A 21,086-nucleotide genomic window follows, 5' to 3' on the forward strand; every position below is an offset into this window, starting at 1 on the left:
ATGTATTATGTTTAGAAATAATTTCCAGAGGAAAAAGTTGAGAACTGTTACAAGATCAGCTATGTAAGTTTTGAAAATATATAAAGTGTACTTTACAAATATACACAGAAGCAGTAAAATTATAAAATAAGTTTACATGTTATACACACCAAATTCATGGTTCTCTCTAGGGAATGAGGAAGAGGAATGGATTCTGGGAGGATACACAGAAAGCTTCATTGGTGTCTGTACTCTGATATCTTTAAAAAATATAAAACCAACCAAACGGCAAAATGTTATGTTTTGCTAAAGCTGAATGGTTGGCATCCAGGAAATAGGTTAAAAAAAAATCCTGTTTTTTGCATCTTAAAAATTAAATTTTAGAGTAAAATTGCCCCAAACTATCTATTTTACACTCCTGAGACTCAAGATTCTCAATAGGATCTTATTTGCTTGGTCTACGTCCTAATTTCTTATTCTAGTATCCAAAGCGGTGGTTCTCAAAGTGTGGTTCCCAGACTAGCAACATCAGCCTTATCTGGGAAATTACTAGAAATGCAAATTCTGAGGTCTCATGAAGGTTTGCAAGTGTCAGCGTGCATCAGAATCATTTGAAAGTCTTGTTAGAACACTAGTGATTAGGTCCTGTCCCCAGAGTTACCGATCCAGTAGGTCTAGTGTACAGTCTGTGAATCTGCATTACTAACAAGTTTCTAGGCTAAACATCAGTGATACAGAGCTTCACATTCTATAGTCCAAAGCATCTAATACAGAAAATATGACTGGTTGAAGCTCCAGAGAACAATGTTATAAATTGTACTTACTGTGCACTTGAGGTCAGTTTCCATTAAGTTGACTGGTGTCTTTTTTTATGGCCCTATGACATATTCTGGAGCAGTAATTTTTGACTCATGGAAGTTTTTTATCTTTTCCCCAGAAAAACTGGCATTAATCTTTTGTAGGTTGGCAGGTTTTGAACATCTGTTCAATGGAAAAAGACCTCAGAGAGAAGATCTCTTCCTGTTAAATGTAAACAGTGGGTAAAGGACAGCTTGAAAGGCAATTAAGCACTCTCCTAGGTGGAAAGAACTAAGGCCTTAGTGCAAAAAGTCTAGAGTAGGGATTGGCAAACTTTTTTGGTGAACAACCAGGTAACATATAATTTAGGCTTTGTGGTCCATAATGTCAGTGACAACTATTAATATTAACCTTTGCCAGTATAGCAAGAAAGCAGCCACAGACAACATAATGGGTGTGGCTGTGCTCTAATAAAACTTTATTTACAAAATCAAGTGGTGTTGGCTCTAGTTTGCTGACACATGGTCTAGAGGCTCAAGTTCTTGCTCTAGCTTCATCTTTAACACACTCTGACCTTCTTAGGCACTCATTGACTTTCACTAGGCCTCTTTAGCAGCTACAAGATAAGAGATTCAACTGCTGATATTTATTTAACTTAACAGTTTATGAGATGGTGAAATGACCATGAAATAGAAAAGCTGAAAAAGTACCAAAGGAAGGTATTATGTTTCTGAACTACCCCTATCTGGTAACTTCATCTAGTTAGCCTGGTCTACAGTAAGCACTTTACTATTTGGTATGGCAAGAGAATATAGCCTTCCAGGCTACAGTCCAAAAGAGAAATAGAATATAAATAACATATACTTGGAAACTACCCTAAAGTGAAAGGAGATACTGTAACATGTTATTGCCAGACTAGAAACTAGGAGATCTAGCTTCTAATTTACTAGAATGCAAACTCGAACAAGTTCTCCTACTGTTTCAGTCTCAGTCTCACCTATAAAACCAGAGGCTTTGATCCCCACAGTACTTTCTCCACCTAACGCTCTGATGACTCCTACCTTCCAATTTTCTTTTTCATGATTCCAAAATACGACAGAATCCAATTGTTAACGTCACTTACTGAAAGTAAGATATGTAAAACCAGAAGTTAATACAGGTCTGGTTAATACAGCGTATTTTGCTAATTACACAGAGAAAACTAAACAGAAGTACTAGAGCCATTTAACTTCAGGTAGGAGGGTTTATAATTACAGTTTATAAAATGGGTTCAAATCCTGGCTTTGACACTTATTAGCTATGAGGTCATGGAATAACTACATAAGGTGGAGCAGGGGCCTAATTTCCTCATTCTTAAAATATAGACACAATAATATATACAATATGTACCTTAGACGCTTGTTTTGAGGATTAATAAGTGTATGTGAATTTTTAGCACAGTGCCTACCACATGGGCACATGGTAAATATTCATTCATGCATTCAGTAAGTAAATGGCATTCTACTGTGTGGACACACACTGGTGGATAAACAAACACAGCCCTGCCCTTAGGAAGCCGACAGTGTAAAATGAGGCAGACATTAAACAACTTGGTAAAAAAAAATGCAAACAGATTTCAAGGAGAGAATAACTGCTGGATGAGTCTAATTTAGAACTGGAGAAGTGTGGGAAGACTTCTATGAGGAAGTAGCATTTGAGCTGAGATCTGAAGGAGAGAATTTAGCCAGTGTGGGGGTGGAAGTCAGGGTGGAGGTGGAAACAGAATTCTAGGGAGAGTAAATATTCTGAGTGTATGTAGGCCCGAGGCAGAAGAGAGAAACAGCAGCTATTTTTGTAACTACAAGCACACTGCACTAATATCAAACTGGATTCCTATTTATCCATGACTCAATGGTAAGTTATTTTATTGATTTGTAAAACTTTTTTTTTTACTGAATGAAGTAAATCTTCGCTCATATTATTACTACTAGCTCACTGCACTATGTTATAGATAGACACGCTTGCCTGTTTCACTGGAGTTCCTGGTGGGGAGGGAGGGGTTCAAATGTTATTCAGCTCTCTACCCCCAACCTCAATAATGCCTAATACATAATATTTATAGATTAATCAATCATTAAGAGATAGCATGAGGAAGGAACAAGAAAGCATGACAATTATCAGCTGAAGTTCTAGGTATTATCCTCCAGATTGGTCACTTTTCAGAAGATGTACAGATAGATATCTGGGCTTTCTTGGTGGTTCAGATGATAAACAGTCTGCCTGCAATGCAGGAGGCTCAGGTTCAATCCCTGGGTCAGGAAGATCCCCTGGAGAAGAGAATGGCAACCCACTCCGGTATTCCTGCCTGGAGAAGTCCATGGACAGAGGAGCCTGGCGAGTTAACAGTTCATGGGGTCACAAAGAGTCATACATGACTGAGTGACTTTCACAACAACAACATTCATAGGTATTGATGTTAGTCGCTCAGTCATGTCCGATTCTTTTCGACCCTGTGGACTATAGCCCACCAGGCTCCTCTGTCCATGGAACTCTCCAGACAAGACTGGAGTAGGCAGTCATTCCCTTCTCCAGGGGATCTTCCTGACCCAGGGAGTGAACCTGGGTCTCCCGCACTGAAGACAGATTCCTCACCGTCTGATCCACCAGGGAAGCCTATATCCAAATATTGCTTCCAGTGCAAACTGCAAAACAATTTCAGAACTTTGCTTTAACAGTTGACTTTATAATTCAACGGAAAAAAATCACTTTTATTACTTTGAAGCTATACTTCATCTTTGGCCCTACGCTGAAAACAGCACCTGTCCCACAATTTAGCCCTTAGATACTTCCCCTAGTCCCCAAGGCTAGAATGAGGAACACCATCCTCTATACTCCCAGAACACTTCAGTCATACCTCTGTTAGAATTTACCAGGTCATGAAGTTTACCTTTTTGTGTCTGATTCCCCAGCCTAACTCTGAGGTCCTATAGAGTAGGAACTGTACTTTATCTTTATTATTTAAGTCTAATATTATATGTAACAGGTTTTTGGCAGATAGTTGCTGAATAAACAAACAAAAAATCCTTCTGTCACAGGGCCAATACTGCTCTTATGTCCTTAGTCAAGAGTCCTCCTTTTCTCTTGGAAGATTCTGTGTGACTAAGAGGATCACCTCAGGAAAGAACAGCCAAGCGGGGTAAAGTGGGGAAGATTTTCTGCTGACTGGAATAAGCCATAGCAGCCCTGAGATCCTGGGTGTGGCAGATTCACACAAAAGAAGTCAAGGAATTGTGTTTTGACAGAATTCCCACTTTTTTCAACAATCACCGTCATTCATTTCTCCTCTTGAGTAATAACCTATTTTACAGTTAACTAGGCAACAAAATAAGATACTAATAGTACCTACCCCATAAAACTGTGAAGTATTTAAATAGTAAAGAACTCAGAATGCTGAGCATAAACACTCAAAAGTCAGTTTTTACGAATATGTATGCCTCCTGGGACCCAGTACAAGACTTTAATAAAACGGGAATCTACTGTATAGGAATAAGTTTAAATTTTCATTGAAAGTTTTATTTACATTAATTCAAAAAGATGTAAGACTATGTTCATTGCAGCAGTATTTATAATATCCAAAATATGGAAACAAACTGAGTGCTTATCAATGGATGAACAGAAAGAAAATGCCATGCTGAAATGAAATATTACTCAGGCATAAAAAAAAAGATGAAATCTTGCTATTTGCATCAACATCAATAGATCTTGAGGGCATTATGCTAAAGTGAAATAAGTCTGACAGAGAAAGCCAAATACTGTTACAATTTCACCCATATGTAGAACATAAAAAACAAAAAAGAAAACAAAATAAATGAAAAAACCAAACCAAACCAAAACCCCCAAACACACAGACACAAAGCATATAGCAGTGGTTACCAGAGGGGATGTGGAGGAGGGTGAAAGGGATAAAATGAATCAACTGTATTGTGATGGACGGGAAGTAAATCTTGGTGGTGAGCATGCTATAATGTACACAAAAGACAAAATATAATGCTGGACCAATGAAACTGATGTTATAAACTGGTACATTAATAAAAAATAAGTTTTACTTAACTCTAGCATTGTGAATAATGTCCTATGAATGCTTGTTGTTTTTGTCACTCACTCTGACTCTTCATGACCCCATGGACTACAGCACACCAGGCTTCCCTGTCCTTCACCATCTCCTGAAGCTTGCTCAAGCTCATGTCCATTGAGTCAGGGATGCCATCCAACCATCTTGTCCCCTGTTTCCTCTTCTCCTCCTGCCCTCAAGTCTTTCCCAGGATCAGCATCTTTTCTAATGAGTTAGTTCTACGCATCAGGTGGCCAAAATACTGGAGCTTCAGCTTTAGCATCAGTCCTTCCAATAAATATTCAGGATTTATTTCCTTTAGGACTGATTGGTTTGATCTTTTTTGATCTCCCTGCAGTCCAAGGGACTCTCAAGTCTTCTCCAACACCACAGTTCAAACGCATCAATTCTTTAGCACTCAGCTTTCCTTATGGTCCAACTCACATCCATACATGACTACTGGAAAACCATAGCTTTTGACTAGATGGACCTTTGTCGGCAAACTAATGTCTCTGCTTTTTAATATGATGTCATAGCTTTTCTTCCAAGGAGTAAGGGTCTTTTAATTTCATGGCTGCAGTCACCATCTGCAGTGATTTTGGAGCCCAAGAAAATAAAGTCTCTCACTGTTTCCATTATTTCCCCATCTATTTGCCAAGAAGTGATGGGACCAGACGCCATGATCTTAGTTTTTTGAATGTTGAGTTTTAAGCCAACTTTTTCACTCTCCTGTTTCACCTTCATCAAGAGGCTCTCTAGTTCCTCTTCGCTTTCTGTCGTAAGGGTGGTATCAACTTCACATATGAGGTTATTGATATTTCTCCTAGCAGTCTCGATTCCAGCTTGTGCTTCATCCAGTCTGGCATTTCGCATGATGTATGCTGTATATAAATTAAATAAGCAGGGTGACAATATACAGCCTCGATGTACTCCTTTCCCAATTCAGAACCAGTCCATTGTTTCATGTGTGGTTCTAATTGTTGCTTCTTGACATGTATACAGGTTTCACAAGAGGCAGGTAAGGTAATCTGGTATTCCCATCTCTTGAAGAATTTTCCAGAGTTTGTTGTGATCCACACAGTCAAAGACTTTAGCCTAGTCAATGAAGCAGATGTTCTTCTGGAATATCTTGCTTTTTCTATGATCCAACAGATGTTGGCAATTTGATCTCTGGTCCCTCTGCCTTTTCTAAATCCAGCCTGAACATCTGGAAGTTCTTGGTCATGTACTGTTGAAGCCTGGCTTGGAGAATTTTGAGCACTACTTTGCTAGCATGTGAAATGAGTGCAACTGTGTGGTAGTTTGAACATTCTTTGGCACTGCCCTTCTTTGGGATTGGAATGAAAACTGACCTTTCCCAGTCCTGTGGCCACTGCAGTTTTCCAAATTTGTTGGCATATTAAGTGTAGCACTTTAACAGCATCATCTTTTAGGATTTGAAAACAGTTCAGCTGGAATTCCATCACCTCCACTAGCTCTGTTCATAGTGATGCTTCCTAAGGCCCACTTGACCTCGCACTCCAAGATTTCTGGTTCTAGGTGAGTGATCACATCATCGTGGTTATCTGAGTCATTAACATCTTTTTTGTATAGTTCTTCTGTGTATTGTTGCCACCTTTTCTTAGTTATCTTCTGCTTCTGTTAGGTCCATACTGTTCATACCCTTTATTGTGCCCATCTTGGCATGAATTGTTCCCTTAGTATCTAGTTTCCTTGAAGAGATCTCTAGTCTTTTTCAGTCTAGCATCTTCCTCTATTTCTTTGCATTGTTTACAGAGGAAGGCTTTCTTACCTCTCCTTGCTAATGCTCATAACTTTAAAAAAATTAAAGAAAAACACTTGTCATTTTATTCTGATAACATCCTTAGTAACAGGACTAGCCTAAATTCTTTCAATGTCTACACCTGAAGCTGACTTGCAAAGCAGTCAAAATAGAATTTGGGTTAGATTATGCTTTTCTGAAGAACAGGTTTGAGTTCCAATAAAAGAATACAGACTTCTCGTCTGAGCTATTTCAATGAAAAAATCTCCCTACACTCACTAGTCTCTTTAATATCTGCTGATACTGTTAACAGATTATCATTACTAAGGGTCAATTTTTTATCTTTCTTTCACTCAGTAAGTTTTTGACTCTCCACTACTTACATATTCAAGTTCAAATTCCATACTCTGACATCTCAACCACCTTTTGGATCTTATCCTATACTGCTCTTCATGGATTCTGTGCTTTAAAAAAGAACTACTTATGTCCCCTATAGATACCCTCACATTTGCTCACTGTCATGCTACTGTTCTTAATTCTCTCCTGGGTGTGTAAGCTTCCTTAGCTTCACAGTAATGCAACATTCTGTTCAGGGGTCAGCTTCTCAAGTCAGCATATAAATGAAAACTGGGTTGTTCGATTATCTTTGAAAATACCTTAAGTAGCCCATGAAATATAATACTCATGGCCTTTTATACATATGATCCCTTATATTTAATTGTATGATATGAAAAGAATATTTCTACTGTACTACATAATAGCTCAGAATATACTGCTGCTACTGCTGCTAAGTCACGTCAGTCGTGTCTGACTCTGTGCGACCCCACAGACGGCAGACCACCAGGCTCCCTCGTCCCTGGGATTCTAGGTTCAACAGGGGCTCTGTATCAACCTAGAGGGGTGGGATGGGGAGGGAGATGGGAGGGAGGTTCAAAAGGGAGAGGATATATGTATATTCATGGCTGATTCATGTTTAGGTTTGACAGAAAAACAACAAAATTCTGTAAAGCAATTATCCTTCAATAAAAAATTTTTTTTTAATGCAAAAATCTACAGGTATACTGTTACTGCTAAGTAGCTTCAGTCATGTCCAACTCTGTGCAACCCCATAGACGGCAGCCCACCAGGCTCCTCTGTCCCTGGGATTCTCCAGGCAACAACACTGGAGTGGGTTGCCATTTCCTTCTTCAATGCATGAAAGTGAAAAGTAAAGTGAAGTCGCTCAGTAGTGTCCGACTCTTAGCGACCCCATGGACTGTAGCCTACCAGGCTCCTCCATCCGTGGGATTTTCCAGGCAAGAGTACTGGAGTGGGGTGCCACTGCCTTCTTCTCAGAATATACAGTTGACCCTAAATCGACTGTAGTGTAACATCACTATACTCTGATTTCTGCATACCAGCTCCAATGCTCCTTTCTGAGCCATCTTCTGTGATTCCCCTCAGTGCCAAGGAATCTAGGACTCTCAGAACTAAAATTCTGCCTCTGTTAGGGCACTGATTTTATGTTTCCATATACTGTAAAGGGATTGAGGGTTGGGGTCCATTTCAACAACCTTTCAGACTAAGGAGCTCTTTTAAGAGCAGCATTTGAGCTCTTGTGCTAGCTCTCTGTCCTTGAGCAAGTTACTTCTCTGAGCCTCAGTTTTCTCATCTATTTACAAGAGACAATAATTTGATCCAGCAATTCTCCTTCTGGATATACATCCAAAAGAACTGAGTGCAGGATCTCAAAGAGATACATGTAAACCCATGTTCATAGCAACATTATTTATAATAGCCAAAAGGTAGAAGCAAACCAAATATCCATTGATGGATGAATGGATAAACAAAATGTGATATATCCACACAATGCAATACTATTCAGCCTTAAAAAGGACAGAAACTCTAACACATGCCACAACATGAGTACACCTTAAGTGAAAGAAGTCAGTCACAAGAAGACAAATATTGTGTTACTGTATTCCACGTATACGAGGTATGTACAACAGTGAAATTCAGAGAGGTATAAAGCAGAATGGTGGTTACCAGGGGTGAGGGGGAGGCGTAGGAGGAAATGGGGAGCCGTTTCATGGGTGTGAAAAAGCTCCAGAAATTGGTGGTACGACAATGTGTGTATTCTTAACACTACCAGACACTTAAAAATGAGGAAGATGGTAAATTTTATACTGTATGTATTTTACCACAATTTTAAAAAAGAGACGATAATACCAGACTTATAGGATTACGGTAAAGAGTAAAGTGAGAAAACATATATAAAGCACTAAGCACACCATCTAGAATGTAATAGTTGCTTTTTTAACTACCAGTTATTATTTGTGAAGTGTATATGTAGTTCTTAGTAATTAAACGCAGTGGATGGTATTAAAGACTATTGCTTTATAGGAAAAAACATTATTGATCCATCTGTTGGGCATTTTATCAGTGCCTTCCTACTCAAAAGGACATTACTAAATTTTAAGACATCTTTGAAAAGTTACAGGGTTTTGTGTTGTAAAATCTGTGCTTCCCTAAAACTTTATCTTCGTATTTTTCTAAGTAAAAGAGTCTTGATTTTTATTAGGATATAATGCCCCTAACTAAAACACATTTCCCAACCTTCCTAGCAGGTAGAGTGGCTAAATGATGAATTACAAGAAGTTATGAATGCCTTTTAGAAAAACACTTTAAAAGGGGAAAGGCACATCCCTTGCATTCCTATACACTAAAAATGAAAAATCAGAAAGAGAAGTTAAGGAAACAAGCCCATTCACCACTGCAACAAAAAGAATAAAATATCTAGGGATAAATTTACCTAAAGAGACAAAAGAGACCTGTTTGCAGAAAAGTATAAGACACTGATGAAAGAAATAAAAGAAGACACAAGCATATGGAGAGATATACCATGTTATTGCATTAGAAGAATCAATATGGTGAAAATGACTATAACCCAAAGTAAACTACAGATTCAATGCAATCTCTATAAAACTACCAATGGTATTTTTCACAGAACTGGAACAAAAAAATTCACTATCTGTATGGGAATGAAAAAGACCCTGAACAGCCAAAGGAATCTTGAAAAAGAAGAATGGTGCTGGAGGAATCAACTTTCCTGACTTCAGATTATACTACAAAGATACACTAAAACAGTATGGTACTGGCACAAAAATAGAAATATAGACCAATGGAACAAGATGGAAAGCCCAGAGATAAACCACACACCTATGGGCACTTATCTTGGAAGGAGGCAAGGAGATACAACATAGAAAAGACAGCTTTTTTAATAAGTGGTGCTGGGAAAACGTGACAGCTACATGTAAAAGAATGAAACTAGAACACTTTAACCACACACACAAAAAACTCAAAATGGATTAAAGATTTAAATGTACGGCCAGAAACTATAAAGCTCTTAGAGGAAAACAGAGGCAGTACATTCTTTACATACATCACAGCAAGATCCTCTTTGACATACCTCCTTAGAGTAATGGAAATTGAAACAAAAGTAAACAAATGGGACTTAATTAAAGTTAAAAGCTTTTGCATAGCAAAGGAAACAATAAACAAGATTAAAAGACAACCCTCAAAATGGAAGAAAAATAACAGCAAATGACACTGACAAAGGATTAACCTCCAAAATATATAAGTAGCTCATGTAGCTCAATATCAGAAAAACAGACAATCCAATCAAAAAATGGGAAGACAATCTAAACAGACATTTCTCCAAAGAAGACATACAAATGGCCAACAAACAGATGAAAAGATGCTCAACATTGCTCATTTGCCTATTTAGAGAAATGCAAATAAAAACTACAATGAGGTATCACCACACACTGGTCAGAATGGCCATCATTAAAAAAACTACAATCAAGAAATGGTAGAGAAGATATGGAGAAAAGGGAACTTTCTTGCACTGTTGGTGAGAATGTAAGTTGATACAGCCACTATGGAGAACAGTATAGAAACTCCTTAGAAAACCAGAACAGAACTACCATGTGACCCAGCAATCCCACTACTGGGCATACACCCTGAGAAAATCATAATTAAGAGACCCATGTATCTCAATGTTCATTGAAGCACTTTTTACAAAAGCTAGGATATAGAAGCAGCCTAGATGTCCATCAACAGATGAATAAATACAGAAATCATGGTATATTTATACAACAAAATATTATTCAACCATAAAAAAGAACACATTTGAGTCAGTCCTAATGAGGTGGATGAGCCTAGAGACTATTATACAGAGTGAAAGAAGTCAGAAAAAGACAAATATCATATATTAATGAATGTAAATGGAATCTAGAAAGATGGTACTGATGAACCTATTTGCAGGACAGCAATGGAGAGGCAGATTTACAGAACAGATTTGAGGACAGTGAGGGAAGGAGAGGGTGGGACCAACTGAGAGAATAGAAAGGAAACATCTACATTACCGTATGTAAAATAGATAGCAAGTAGAAATTTGCTGCGTGACACAGGAAGCTCAATTCAGTGCTCTGTGACAACCTAGAGGGGTGGAATGGAGAGGGAGATGGAAGAGGGTTCAGAAGAGAGGGCACATATGTATACCTGTGGTCGGGAAGATCCCCGGAGAAGGAAATGGCAACCCACTCCAGTATCCAAGCCTGGGAAATCCCATGGACAGAAGAGTCTGGCAGGCTACAGTCCATGGGGTCACAAAGAGTCAGACATGACTGAGCACGCACGCACCTAGGTGGCTGATTCTTGTTGATGTATGGCAGAAACGAACACAATATTATAAAACAATTATCCTCAAAAAAAAAAGAAAAGGGCAAGGGCATGTTTTATTCTTTTCTTGTGCCCTTCCTCCTTTCTGCTATTGGAACTGACAGAAGAGCCACCAGTTCCTCAGAACCACATATACTCTAGCCCCTTTCAGACCCACAGGTGTCACGAAGCTAACCTTCCCCAAGAAAAAACCAGGGGTAGCTGCTGTTACTAAAACTCCCTGGAGATCCAGAGCACAGCTTGGAGAGAGGTGTTCTTCTGTAGTGTCCCGTCCCCCTCCCCAGTCCAGTTTGAAAAAAAGGGATAACCCAAAAAGCCTCTACAGAACCAATGACACCCCAGAAATGTCTCATGGTTCTCCCTGAAACCTGGGAAAGTGGGACCTGGGCAAATTCACTTCACTTCTTTGAGTTTCCACTTTACCCTTTATATAGTGCTTCCCTCACAGCTCAGTTGGTAAAGAATCCGCCAGCAATGCAAGAGACCCTGGTTCGATTCCTGGGTCAGGAAGATCCCCTGGAGAAGGGGTAGGCTACCCATTCTAGTATTCTTGGGCTTCCCTGGTGGCTCGGCTGGTAAAGAATCCGCCTGCAGTGCGGGAGATGTGGATTCAATCCCTGGGTTGGAAAGATCCCCTGGAGAAGGGAAAGGCTGCCCACTTCAGTATTGTGGCCTAGAGAATTCCATGGACTGTATAGTCCACGGGGTTGCAAAGAGTCAGATGGGACTGAGCAACTTTCACTTTTCACTTTCACAGGGGAAATCATTAACCTACCTGCCCTACTCTGCGGGGTATTATGTCCACATGAAATGGTGGATGCAAAAGCATCTTAAATTGCAATGAAATAAAAATATATAGGTGGCTGCTGCTCCTGCTAAGCCGCTTCAGTCGTGTCCGACTCTGTCCAACCCCATAGACGGCAGCCCACCAGGCTCCCTCGGCCCTGGGATTCTCCAGGCAACAACACTGGAGTGGGTTGCCATTTCCTTCTCCACTGCATGAAAGTGAAAAGTGAAAGTGAAGTCGCTCAGTCGTGTCCGACTCTGTGTGACCCCACAGACGGCAGCCTACCAGGCTCCTCAATCCATGGGATTTTCCAGGCAAGAGTACTGGAGTGGGGTGCCATTGCCTTCTCTGATATAGGTGGCTAATGACACTCAAAGCCACAGTCAAGAAAGGGCAGAGGGAGAGACTTGCCCGAACCTATCTTGAAGATAGCCATATAAAAGGATACAAAGAGATGTGAACAGAGAGGTTCACTGCAGCATTACCTGTAACATTTAAAAGTTATATAAGATAATTAAGAAGATCATACACCATGACCAAGTGGGCTTTATCCCAGGGATGCAAGGATTCTTCAATATCTGCAAATCAATGTAATATACCACATTAACAAATTAAAAAATAAAAGCCATGTGATCATCACAATAGATGCAGAGAAAGCCTTTGACAAAATTCAACATCCATGTATGACAAAAACTCTCCAGAAAGTAGGAATAGAAGGAACATACCTCAACATAATAAAAGCTATATATGACAAACCCACAGCAAACATTATCCTCAATGGTGAAAAATTGAAAGTGCTTCCCCTAAAGTCAGGAACAAGACAAGGGTGCCCATTTTCACCACTACTATTCAACATAGTTTTGGAAGTTTTGGCCACAGCAATCAGAGCAGAAAAAGAAATAAAAGGAATCCAAATTGGAAAAGAAGAAGTAAAACTTTCACTGTTTGCAGATGACATGATCCTCTACATAGAAAACCCTAAAGATTCCACCAGAAAATTACTAGAGCTAATCAATGAATATAGCAAAGCTGTAGGATATAAAATCAACACACAGAAATCCCTTGCATTCCTATACACTAATAATGAGAAAAGAAAAGTTAAGGAAACAATTCCATTCACCACTGCAACGAAAAGAATAAAATACTTAGGAATATATCTACCTAAAGAAACTAAAGACCTATATATAGAAAACCATAAAACACTGATGAAAGAAATCAAAGAGGACACTAATAGATGGAGAAATATACCATGTTCATGGATTAGAAGAATCAATATAGTGAAAAAGAGTATACTACCCAAAGCAATATACAGATTCAAAGCAATCCCTATCAAGCTACCAATGGTATTTTTCACAGAGCTAGAACAAATAATTTCACAATTTGTATGGAAATACAAAAAACCTCAAACAGCCAAAGCAATCATGAGAAAGAAGAATGGAACTGGAGGAATCAACCTGCCTGACTTCAGGCTCTACTACAAAGCCAGAGTCATCAAGACAGTATGGTACTGGCACAAAGACAGAAGTATAGATCAATGGAACAAAATAGAAAGCCCAGAGATAAATCCATGCACCTATGGAGACCTTCTCTTTGACAAAGGAGGCAAGAATATACAATGGAGAAAAGACAATCTCTTTGAAAAGTGGTGCTGGGAAAACTGGTCAACCACTTGTAAAAGAATTAAACTAGAACACTTTCTAACACCATACACAAAAATAAAACTCAAAATGGATTAAAGGTCTAAACATAAGACCAGAAACTATAAAACTTCTAGAGGAGAACATAGGCAAAACACTCTCCGACGTAAACCACAGCAGGATCCTCCATGACCCACCTCCCAGAATACTGGAAATAAAAGCAAAAATAAACAAATGGGACCTAATTAAAATTTAAAGCTTCTGCACAACAAAGGAAACTCTAAGAAAGGTGAAAAGACAGCTTTCAGAATGGGAGAAAATAATAGCAAATGAAGCAACTGACAAAGAACTAATCTCAAAAATATACAAGCAACTCCTGAAGCTCAATTCCAGAAAATTAAATGACCCAATCAAAAAATGGGCCAAAGAACTAAACAGACATTTCTCCAAAGAAGACATACAGATGGCTAACAAACACATGAAAAGATGTTCAACATCACTCATTATCAGAGAAATGCAAATCAAGACCACAATGAGGTACCATTTCACGCCAGTCAGAATGGCTGCTATCCAAAAGTCTACAAGCAAGAAATGCTGGAGAAGGTGTGGAGAAAAGGGAACCCTCTTACACTGTTGGTGGGAATGCAAACTAGTACACTATGGAGAACAGTGTGGAGAGTCCTTAAAAAACTGGAAATAGAACTGCCTTATGACCCAGCAATCCCACTGCTGGGCATATACACCGAGGAAACCAGAACTGAAAGAGACACGTGTACCCCAATGTTCATCGCCACAGTTTATAATAGCCAGGACACGGAAGCAACCTAGATGCCCATCAGCAGATGAATGGATAAGAAAGCTGTGGTACATATACACAATGGAGTATTACTCAGCCATTAAAAAGAATACATTTGAATCAGTTTTAATGAGGTGGATGAAACTGGAGCCTATTATACAGAGTGAAGTAAGCCAGAAAGAAAAACACCAATACAGTATACTAACGCATATATATGGAATTTAGAAAGATGGTAATGATAACCCTGTATGTGAGACAGCAAAAGAGACATAGATGTACAGAACAGTCTTTGGGACTCTGTGGGAGAGGGAGAGGGTGGGATGATTTGGGAGAATGGCATTGAAACATGTATACTATCATATATGAAACGAATAGCCAGTCCATGCTTTGATGCAGGATACAGAATGCTCAGGGCTGGTGCACTTGGATGACCCAGAGGGATGGTACGGGGAGGGAGGTGGGAGGGAGGTTCAGGATGGGAAACACGTGTACACTAGTGGGGGATTCATGTTGATGTATGGCAAAACCAATACAATATTGTAAAGCAATTAGCCTCAAATTAAAATAAATAAATTTATATTAAAAAAAACTCACTGTAGGTTTCAGTGGGTAAGAACAATATTGGTAAATAGTATATATAAAGAACTCAATTATGTTTTTGTTCAGCAATAAAGCACTAAATTTCAATTTCTATCTGTCTTAAAAAATAATAAATAAAAGTTATATAAAATATGGTACAACAATATAATCAAATTCAGTGTATTTAATAAAAAGATGATAATTGATAAAACAAGAAATGAAAAGTATATTAGCTGGCATAACAGTAGTAACTGCCAGAACTAAAACCAGAAGTGGTTAAAAGGAGTTACTTCAATTTCCAGTTAAATGAGATGGTGGGAAGAAAGAGTAGAGGAGACCACAGAGGATAAAAGATGTCACCACATTTGGGAGATGAAAGGCAAGTGGAGGAGTCTCCAGATCAGAGAAAACAAGATACCTCCTGCCTGCAAGGAAGGAGACACCTGTGAGAAAAGTTCTAACCCCAGAAACCTGGGAAAGGGTAAAACTTTGGTGGTTCCTGATTGAAGTGATCAGGTCCCTGTTAGTGATGCCCACAGTGAAGTCTATCAGCTGACAAACTTGGTCTAGGCACAAAGCACATAATCTGCCCTTCTGTGCTTCACATTTAAATAAAAAATAGATTACAAAGGCCTAACAGATAACTAAATGATGGTTCTGACGCTAAAGGAAGAGATGGAATAAATAAACTGAAGAAACTTGAAGGGAAAATAGAGACAATGCAAGGAGAAAAAGAAAACTTAAAAGAAAAAAAACCCATCAATTTATATATCAGAGAAAAAAAGATACCACATGTAAAAAGAACAGGATGCTATTAAAACAAGGATGGTTAGAGAATATGAAAAAGTTCTTGGAAACTCAAAATACAAGATCTGAAATAAAATCGAAGACCAGGGCCAGAGGACAAAGTTCAGGAACTCTCTTTGAAAGAAGAACACAAAAAAGCAGAGGAGAAAAACACACACACACACACACACAAGAAAATTAGAGAACCAGTTGAGGAGTCCAACATCTAATAGCAGGGGCCCTGGAAAGAGCGGAGAGAGAATGGAGGAAAGGAAATTATCATAGAAATACTTCAAGCAAACATCTCGGAACCGAAAGTAACAGAGCACTGAAGACAATGGAAAGATTCTAAACGTTTTCAGAGACCACATAATGGCCATGTTCAAAGAACTAAGAATCTGAAGGAAACAGACTTCTCAGCAGCAAATCTGGAAGCGAAAAACAAGCAATGCTTTCAAAATTCAGGCATAAAATAACTTCCAATTTGGAGTTCCATGCTGAATCAAACCATTAATCTCTATGAGGAGAGTAAATGAGAGTACAATAAAATTTTTCAAACACGTTAAGAACTTATCTACCTTCTATGAATGCTTTCTTAGGGGGTTTGTAGAGTTAAGACTCCACCACAACGAAGGAGTAAATCAAGAGAAAGATATGGGATCCAAAAGCAGGCAAAGGAGTCCCAGGAGGTCTAATCAACTAATCCAGATTAGAGCAGGTAGTAACAGAGATGGATGGATGGATGCAAGACGGATGTTTCAAAAAAAAAAAAAAGGGACGTGTTTGCCCACGTGAAATACAGAAGCTAGGTGGCTTTTACAAATCTGTTAAGAGTTTGAAGAATTAGTACTTAACAACCAAACAAATGAAAGCAATTAGCCAACTGGCCAATAGCAGACCTGTATTTGTATATTACATTTGTCTCCAATAAAAATAATTAGAAATGAACACTGAATACTGAATTTACTAAGAACTGAGATGTATCCACAGTGGAAGAATGCAGGAAGGGAAACTGGGGGCATGGAGCTATATAAGGACATTAATTTAAATTCTCATCTTCTGTAACATAATGTCAATAAAAAATGTACAAATAAAATTAGTAAACAGCAACATAAACCAACACTTAGAAATGGAGATAAATATCCAAAGAAAAAACTAAAAAGTTTGGGAAGGATGGAACAGGAGTCTGGTTTTATGTTTAAATGTACTTTTTTAAAACTATGCTCATAAATTACTTTATCCTGTAATAATGAATAATTAAAAAACAATCCCCCCACAACAAAACTGGTTACTTCTGGAGAGAAAGACTAAATGAGATACCTGAGTGAGGAAAACTTTTTCTCTCGTCCTTCTTGTTCACTTCTGTATTACGTGAATTTAAAAAAATCATATGCATACATGGCTTTTACAATTTAGGGAAAAAACATTTGAAAGTTCTATGTATTGTCACAGTCTCCTTCTCCAATGCAGGTAGACAAAGGCAATAAACACTGGAGCAGAAAGACATAAATAGGAAATTCCAAAAAGAGACTAAGATTTAGGGACTTTGGAGAAGGCAATGGCACCCCACTCCGGTACTCTTGCCTGGAGAATCCCATGAATGGAGGAGCCTGGTAGGCTACAGTCCATGGGGTCACTAAGAGTCAGACATGACTGAGCGACTTCACTCACTTCACTTAATGTGTTTAATCACACGGTCTAGAACATTTCTGTTGTATATATAAACATTAGAAAAATATAAAAATAAGTCTACAGAAATTTAGCTTCAAGTTCCAGTAAATGATTCAATAAGTCACTTGGTGACAGGTTAAATTTGGGAAGTGCAGAAGTAGTCGAGGAGAATTCAAGGTACATATGTGATCATCCCTGGAAGGAAAGTTTATTATTACTATTTTATCCAGATGACAAACAGAGATGGCAGCCAGTTTCTTTTTTCCTTTCTAGTAACTGCATATGGTTAAGAAAATGCTTATTTTTGCTACTGCTGTCATATCCCTTGAAGGTTTCTGATCAAATTATCTCTTCAACAGACTCAGACTTTGTCTTGAAAGATAAGAGTTGTTCATTATGTATTTGTCATTACAGTATTTCAGAACAAAATTTGAATCCCATTTTGGAGAAGGCAATGGCACCCCACTCCAGTACTCTTGCCTGGGAAATCCCGTGGGCAGAGGAGCCTGGTAGGCTGCAGTCCATGGGATTGAGGAGTTGGAGACGACTGAGCAACTTCACTTTCACTTTTCACTTTCATGCATTGGAGAAGGAAACGGCAACCCACTCCAGTGTTCTTGCCTAGAGAATCCCAGGGACGGGGGAGCCTGGTGGGAAGCCGTCTATGTGGCTGCATAGAGTCGGACACGACCGACGTGACTTAGCAGCAGCAGACCCCATATACTTTTTTAATTGGAGGTTAATTGCTTTACAATATTCTGTTGGTTTCTGCCCCGCATCAACATCAATCAGCCACAGGTATACATATATCCCTTCCCTCTTGAACCTCCCTCCCAGCTCTGAGAAAGGGAAGGAGAGGGTAGTGTAAATTAAGAGAGCACACTGAAACATTTACACTACCACACGTAAACCTGGACAGTCAGTGGCAATTTGGTGTATGGCGCAGGGGGCTCAAATCTGGTGCTCTGTGACAACACATTTAGTTTTGAAATGATTGTTTCCCCCAAACCTCGAACACTAAGCTTTGCTAGAGCATGACTTTTACCTTTCCTAGATGGAAAAACCACTCTTTGAAGCAGCTCCTGAAAATGAGGACTTAGCTGTTCACTCACCTGATGTGTGAGTACAACTAAGGACCTAATTAAAGAGTTGTTGAAACTCATAGATGACTCATGTTTCTATTCTGCCCTCAAAGTCAGCCCGATTTTATAGACGTTTCAGCATCTCATTTGACACAAAGGAAAAATAAAGTGCGGCAACGCTCAGAAAAGTACCACCTTCAAAGCTGAAGCAACGCAACGACCTTTTACCTTTACACGTCTCCGTTTTCTCCCCTTTTCTTCCCCTGGAATCTGCTTCTCTCCTTTCTTTCTCTTTTTCCGCTTTCTCTCTTTGTGTTTGTCATGATCGTTTTTGTCTTCAAAGAGGCTGGAGTCGTGCCCAGAGCTGCCCGTGGAGAGCTCGGTAACTTCGTTTCCTCCCACTTTGAGGACTAGCTTCAGGGGCTTCTCTACATACTCTAAAACGAAACGAAAGAGTCTCGATTAAAGGAGAGCCTCTCCGGGCAGTATCCACAACGCAGAGTAAAACTGGGTAGGGAGAGTCAGTCTGAGGCGCACAGGCAGAGGCGGCCAATGGCACGCAGTGGGCGCCCCTCGACGCACCTGTTGAATGACGGACACTCGCCAAGTGGACGCCCCGAACGCTCCCCGGCCCGCCTCACACCTCCCAACCGGAGACCCGCCCCGGCCGGAGGTCCCGGGTTCGAACGCCGCCCCCGCCTGAGGGGTCTGGCGCGGCTCAGGCGGGCCGCGCCCCCTTCGCGGGCCCAGGCCTGCCCGCGGGAGGTGCGACCCCCGGCCCGCCTCGGAAGCTGGAGAGTTGTCTCGAAGGCATGAAAACTCCACCGAAGGGCAGTGGGCTCGCCGCCCCCCACGTGGCCCACTCCTCACCCTCGTAGAGGTGTTTGTCCGACTTGTGCTTCTTGTGCTTCTTGCCCATGTCCGATCGGGCCCCGGTGCCCGCCCCCCGCGCCAGGCCCAGGCCGTGCGGCGCCGCTTCCGGTCCGGGCCAGGCGAGCGGAGGGCGGGAGCGGGGCCCGCGAGACCCCGCGCCGCGAGGCAGGGGGACGGCGTGCGCCCAGCGGCGCGAGGCCCCCTCACGAATAGACCCAGCCGCGCCCGAGCGCGCGAGACCCAGCCGGAGCTGGAGAGCGGCGGCAGGTTGGCGAGCGGCCGGCGCGGAAGCGGGAGAGAGGGCCTGCCGCGTGCGCAGAGAGTGGTCGGCTGGGCGTGGCGGCCCCTCGCGGCTGGAGGTGGCATTGCACCCTGAGGCCTGGGGGCGGAGTCCGGCTCGTGGGTGGGGCCAGGGCGGGGTCCACCGCTCTGAGATCCCCGTTTTTCTGTCTGCCTCCTTTCCTCTCTATCTCTTCCTTTCCTGTCTTGATTCCTTCCCTCTCTCCCTCCTCTTTGCCCCTGCTTCCTTTCCTCCTTTTTCTTATCTTTTTATCGCCTTACTTCCTTTCTGACTCCTCCCTTCTCTCCCGCTTTCCCTAGCGTCTATCTTCATTTTAACGTTTGTTGAATCCTGTACTGGACGCCAGACCCAGGAAACCCAGAACATTGGTAGCGGAAGGATTCTAATCTCTAAAACAGAACAAAACAAATTTATATAATGATATGTAAAGACCTTCAAGACCTTAATTAAAACAATACCAACAAAGTATGGAGCAGAGTGTATTCAGTAAGATATGCATTTATGGAAATAAACGTTGGTATCTGGATAAAAATGCTGTGACGGATACACAAGAACTGTTAATAGTGGTTATCTCAGGAGACTAGGACTGAGAGTGGAGTGATTGGTTTAGTTTTACGCTTCTCTATATTTTTGGAAAATTTTCTCTTGCATATTTATTATTTTTTGAAATGAAAGAAAATTTAGAAATTAGATTAAAAAAATGATGAGAATAATCTGGATCCCCACGAAGCAGAGGTCCAGACTAACACTACTGCTCTGTTAATGTAGGTCCACTCCTCTTTCCTGCTTTAAGCCCTGCTTCTCCTTGACCTTATCCTTAGATGCTGAACCCTACTGATGAGATGAGTTATTCACAGTTTTGCTCATTGGCACTTACCTGAATATTAAGATGTGTTTAAGAGACTGCGCCCAGGGATGATGGCTGAAGAGAGACAAAATAATGTTGATATTTTTTGACATGACAACCTTGTAAGGTAGAAAAGGAGAAATATATTCCCATTTTACACATGACGAAATGGATGCCCAGAGAAATGAAGTAAGTTGCCACTTACTGGTAGGGCCAGGATTCAAATGCAGGTTTTCTGAATCTGAATCATAAGCTCTTTTTATCTGTGAATATGATGAAAGGGGTCTTGACTGTTTCTATGTTTAGGCTTACAGTGCACTGTGTGTTTCCAGATAAACCTATACTCACAAGAAAGGAACTGACATCAGTCATTTAT

General features: G+C 40.4%; 1 protein-coding gene across 2 annotated transcripts in view; it reads right to left on the reverse strand.

Moving 5' to 3' along the window:
- BRD7 (bromodomain containing 7) overlaps positions 1-20,067 on the reverse strand; it is a 49,707-nt gene extending 29,640 nt beyond the window's left edge. Inside the window, exons 1-2 of one of the 2 annotated variants that reach the window (XM_069549823.1) lie at positions 19,560-20,067; positions 18,918-19,126 (exon numbers count right to left, since the gene is read on the reverse strand). In XM_069549823.1, coding sequence (XP_069405924.1) covers positions 18,918-19,126; positions 19,560-19,608 — 258 coding nt within the window. In that variant the 5' untranslated portion in view covers positions 19,609-20,067. The remainder of the gene's footprint in view (positions 1-18,917; positions 19,127-19,559) is intronic. The other variant, XM_069549822.1, reaches the window with a different exon arrangement.
- Positions 20,068-21,086: the final 1,019 nt, after the last annotated feature.

Source organism: Ovis canadensis, chromosome 14, assembly GCF_042477335.2.
Source record: "Ovis canadensis isolate MfBH-ARS-UI-01 breed Bighorn chromosome 14, ARS-UI_OviCan_v2, whole genome shotgun sequence".
NCBI lineage: Eukaryota > Metazoa > Chordata > Mammalia > Artiodactyla > Bovidae > Ovis > Ovis canadensis.